General features: G+C 34.2%; 1 protein-coding gene across 1 annotated transcript in view; it reads left to right on the top strand.

Moving 5' to 3' along the window:
* LOC117103134 (serine/threonine-protein phosphatase BSL1 homolog) overlaps window positions 1–3,817 on the top strand; it is a 19,108-nt gene that overhangs the window by 4,717 nt on the left and 10,574 nt on the right. Inside the window, exons 3-6 of the mRNA XM_033243640.1 lie at window positions 590–712; window positions 1,497–1,623; window positions 2,335–2,508; window positions 3,575–3,658. Coding sequence (XP_033099531.1) covers window positions 590–712; window positions 1,497–1,623; window positions 2,335–2,508; window positions 3,575–3,658 — 508 coding nt within the window. The remainder of the gene's footprint in view (window positions 1–589; window positions 713–1,496; window positions 1,624–2,334; window positions 2,509–3,574; window positions 3,659–3,817) is intronic.

Below are 3,817 nucleotides of genomic sequence, written 5' to 3'. Positions count from 1 at the left end.
GCACTGTGATTATAATTTAATTATATTATTATTATTATTATTGTTATTAATATTATTATTATTATTATTATTATTATTATTATTATTATTATTATTAAAATATAAAGTGTGAACAGGCCTTAAGATACAGGTATTAGGCAACATTCATACTGGTTCTTAAGTCAGTTTTGAGTCAAACATAGTTGAGGACTCTGTGCCAAATTTTGATCGTTCAGAATATGTGAGTTGCCCTTACTCAGCCAGCAGAAATATCGCCGAGCTACATTGTGCTAGCTGATTGGTCATATTTCGACCGGAAGTTGCAGTAAGGTGATAAACATTTTAACCCAAGGTCAATCTAGGGTCAATTCAAGGTCAACCCGGATACCTTGCTTAGGTTGTGTTGTCTGAGTTGAGAGCGATTCCATGCCAGGTGGGAGTCAAGTCAGGCTTGTTCACACTAGAAATTTCTCCATCGGACTTAGTATTAAGCCTGCCTAATCTTTCGAGTCTCACAGTACAGTATCTGAGTTTTGTCTGGCTTGAACATCCAGTCTGACCGTGGCTATGCAGCCATGTTGTATTTGGTTTGACATTTGCTTTCTTTTAGGGCAAGTCTACCCATTAAGCCTGCTGGATGAGATGATGCTGGATGTGATTAACATTAACGGAGGAGATTTACCAAGTACAGGTGATAAAGTGTTGCTGCAAGCTGCAAAGATAACAGAAACAGGTGAGAGGATTGCCAATGCATTATTGACCCTTGTGGTTTTTTGATACCCCAGGGAGATGTGATTAATCATGGAGTTGAAGAATACAATTTTTCAAATATATTAATAAATTTAAAAAAAAAACAAATCTCCTTTATTTTTGTTGAAGTCAAGTTGGCATTGGTACTCTGTAAATCATTGACTAATGTAAAGTACATTTGACTTTAAATGCCTTGTGATATAGTTTTAGGGTTGTGCTGTTGCCACAAAGATTGTTAGAAAGAAACCCCCCCCCCACCCTTCTGCCAGCGTATTCATGCTAACTCCATTTTTGTGTAACAATCCATAGTGAATTTGGCACTCATCAGGCTGAATTTTCAAAATTTGGAAGGGTGAAATCTCTAGTAAATTTACTGGGGTTCTTTAGCCCGTGTGGCCAAATAACGGTAACTATGGATACTGTAAGGATTCAGAGGACAAATTTCATGGGGGACTGCAATCACTTTGATACCTGTTGGTTTAGAGAAGTTACATTATTTTGCTTCGATTTTAATTGATGTTATTTATGTAATGTACTATATTTTTTATATTTTTAACAATATAATATTTTTTTACTTTGTTCTGTTTATATTTGAGTGTACAAATGTAATCAAAATTACCATAATGTAAAATAGCTTTGCATGAAATGGCTCCAATTAAATAGGTAAAAAAGGCAATCATTCATTACCATCATTGGCATGAATCATTATGAATTACTATTATTATCTCTTCCAATATTTTTATATAAATTTGTTTTCTCTGTTCTAGAACAACTTCAGCTTCTAAAGAAATTTCTTGACTTCTGTTACCCTGGTATAATGATGGGTTTAACAGTGTTCACTAAAATCATGACTGAACTTGGGGTGAAAAAAGACCAGTTCAAGGACTTGTTTCGGTAAGTGAAATTGCTTCAATGAGTCAATCCATCAATCAGTCAGTCAATCAATCAATCAATCAATCAATCAATCAATCAATCAATCAATCAAGCATTTTATATAGCACCAGAATTCATAAACCAAATATAGGTGCACAAACAACAAGTTAAGTTTATTTTCTTTTCATGCGGAAGAGAATTCCAGAGACAAGGTGGACCACATGACAATGCTTGCTTTCCAAAGATTCCAATCCATTTCTTGACACAAAGAGGAATTGTTTCTTGGAAGAACAAAGAGTTTGGGATAAAGTTGAAACTTTAACAATGCTTTAAATATACATAGAGTACTTCAAACCTTATTTGAATATTGTTTACTATAATTTGCAAGCTGCGACTTACATAAGCTTTTTATATGTTAACCATAGCTTCATTATGTGTGAGTATTTCAGTCAGTTGTGTAAGAGAAAGTGCTCGGGGTTAGATATGTGTGTATAACCTGTAGGTCTCCGTGGTCTAATGGGTATGATGATACTATTTTTATATCATACAACTGAATAAAGGAATTTTTCGTTGAAGGGCTATGCTTTGTATGATTATAATATCATGTTCCTATTTTAGCACTGTTATTACAATTAAGATATATAATTCTTCAGATGGTAACAAATTTGAAGCATAGATTTTATTAATAACCACATTTTCAGAGTTAGTGTGAATGTCTTTTTATATTCCCAGGTCATTCAGTGTTAAGAAGCTAGGCTATCTAACTCCGCGTGAGTTTTTGTTGGGCGTGGCAGCGATGCAGCCAGATACAGCTCACGGTGGCGTACCTGCTGAGATCCGTTGTCGATACATTTTCCGATTTTATGATGCCAACCGAGATGGCTTCTTAGAGTACAGCGAGTTTGAGTATGTACAAAATGAGAATATATTTATGGCTAAAGTGTTTGTGTGAAACATGATTGGACCTGTGGTTAGGATGCTTGTCTTCCAATCTTAAGGTTTTAGGTTCGAACATTAGAAAAGCTGAGATTTTTCCCACAACTAAACACAACTGTGCTTCCCTAGCCTCACCAAAATTTGAATGATTCAAAATTGTATTTTTTTAAATTTGTGCCAGCAAGTTTTCACTGGTGGATCATATACACACACAAAAAAGTAAATTAGTATAAAAAGTATCAATCAAATAACAGAAATATGAAGGGGAAAAATGCACTTAACAAAAGAACCAAATTTAGTTTCGATGAAGGCAAAAGAACAAAATAGTGCAAGGAAATACAAAATATAATATAAAGTTTTGAAATTTTTAAATTGCCACTTATTATGATTGGTTTTAATTTTAGATAAGAATAATGTAACATTCAGAAAATAAGTATTTATATAAAGAAATATTCATAAGGTGCTTAAATACAGTTGAACTTGGAGCGTCATAAGCGTTTTCCTTTAAAGAGATCATTATTATTTCATTATTATTATTATTAAAAAATATAAATGATGCTTTAGGATGTAATTATGAGGACAGATGGATAGATTTATTTGATGTAATCACACCAAGGATAACCCATGTAAGTCTGAAGAAGACTTATTTTCAGTGGGGTCCTTCTTGTGGTGATTGGGCAGTACACAGGGAGACAATCCCCTACTCTTTTCCGAATAGTGTACTGTGTTCTTTAACGTGCACACAGGCCATAATGCACACGGGACCAACAGCTTAAATGTCTCATCCAAAAGACGGTGCGCTATTGTAACTTGTATTTCACCCTTCCAGCTGAAACACAAGAAGAGCAGCGATAGGAATAGAACCGGGGACCTAGAGATCTCCACAGTTGAGCGCACACACAGTGGCTACCACCAGTTTAGCTGAGCTAAGCTGCTCCTAATATTAAAACACCATACCAACATTTTCATTTTAAGTAGATGGTTTGTTGTTTTTTTTCCTAATGTATTTATTGTTTTTTTTTGTATAATTTTTCAGGTCAATGGTAATGGACATCAGAAAATTAAAAGGCTTACCAGTATCTCCAGAATTAGTAGAAAAAGAAGTCGAAGAAACTGCTAAGTAAGAGAGAACATTTGGGGCCTATGCGAAAACCACAGCATCAGTGACCAAGACAAGACAAATAACTTTTTAATATATATATATATATATATATATAGATGTGTATAAGAGACAGATGTTACACTTTTCAAGTCGCGTTTGAAGACACACCTCTTTTCT

The sequence above is a fragment of the Anneissia japonica genome, unplaced genomic scaffold (genome assembly GCF_011630105.1).
Source record: "Anneissia japonica isolate Jap-2015-1 unplaced genomic scaffold, ASM1163010v1 scaffold287948_len850469_cov200, whole genome shotgun sequence".
Taxonomy (NCBI): domain Eukaryota; kingdom Metazoa; phylum Echinodermata; class Crinoidea; order Comatulida; family Comatulidae; genus Anneissia; species Anneissia japonica.
Note: the sequence above shows the minus strand (reverse complement) of the source record. Positions and strands in the feature narration are given on the sequence as shown.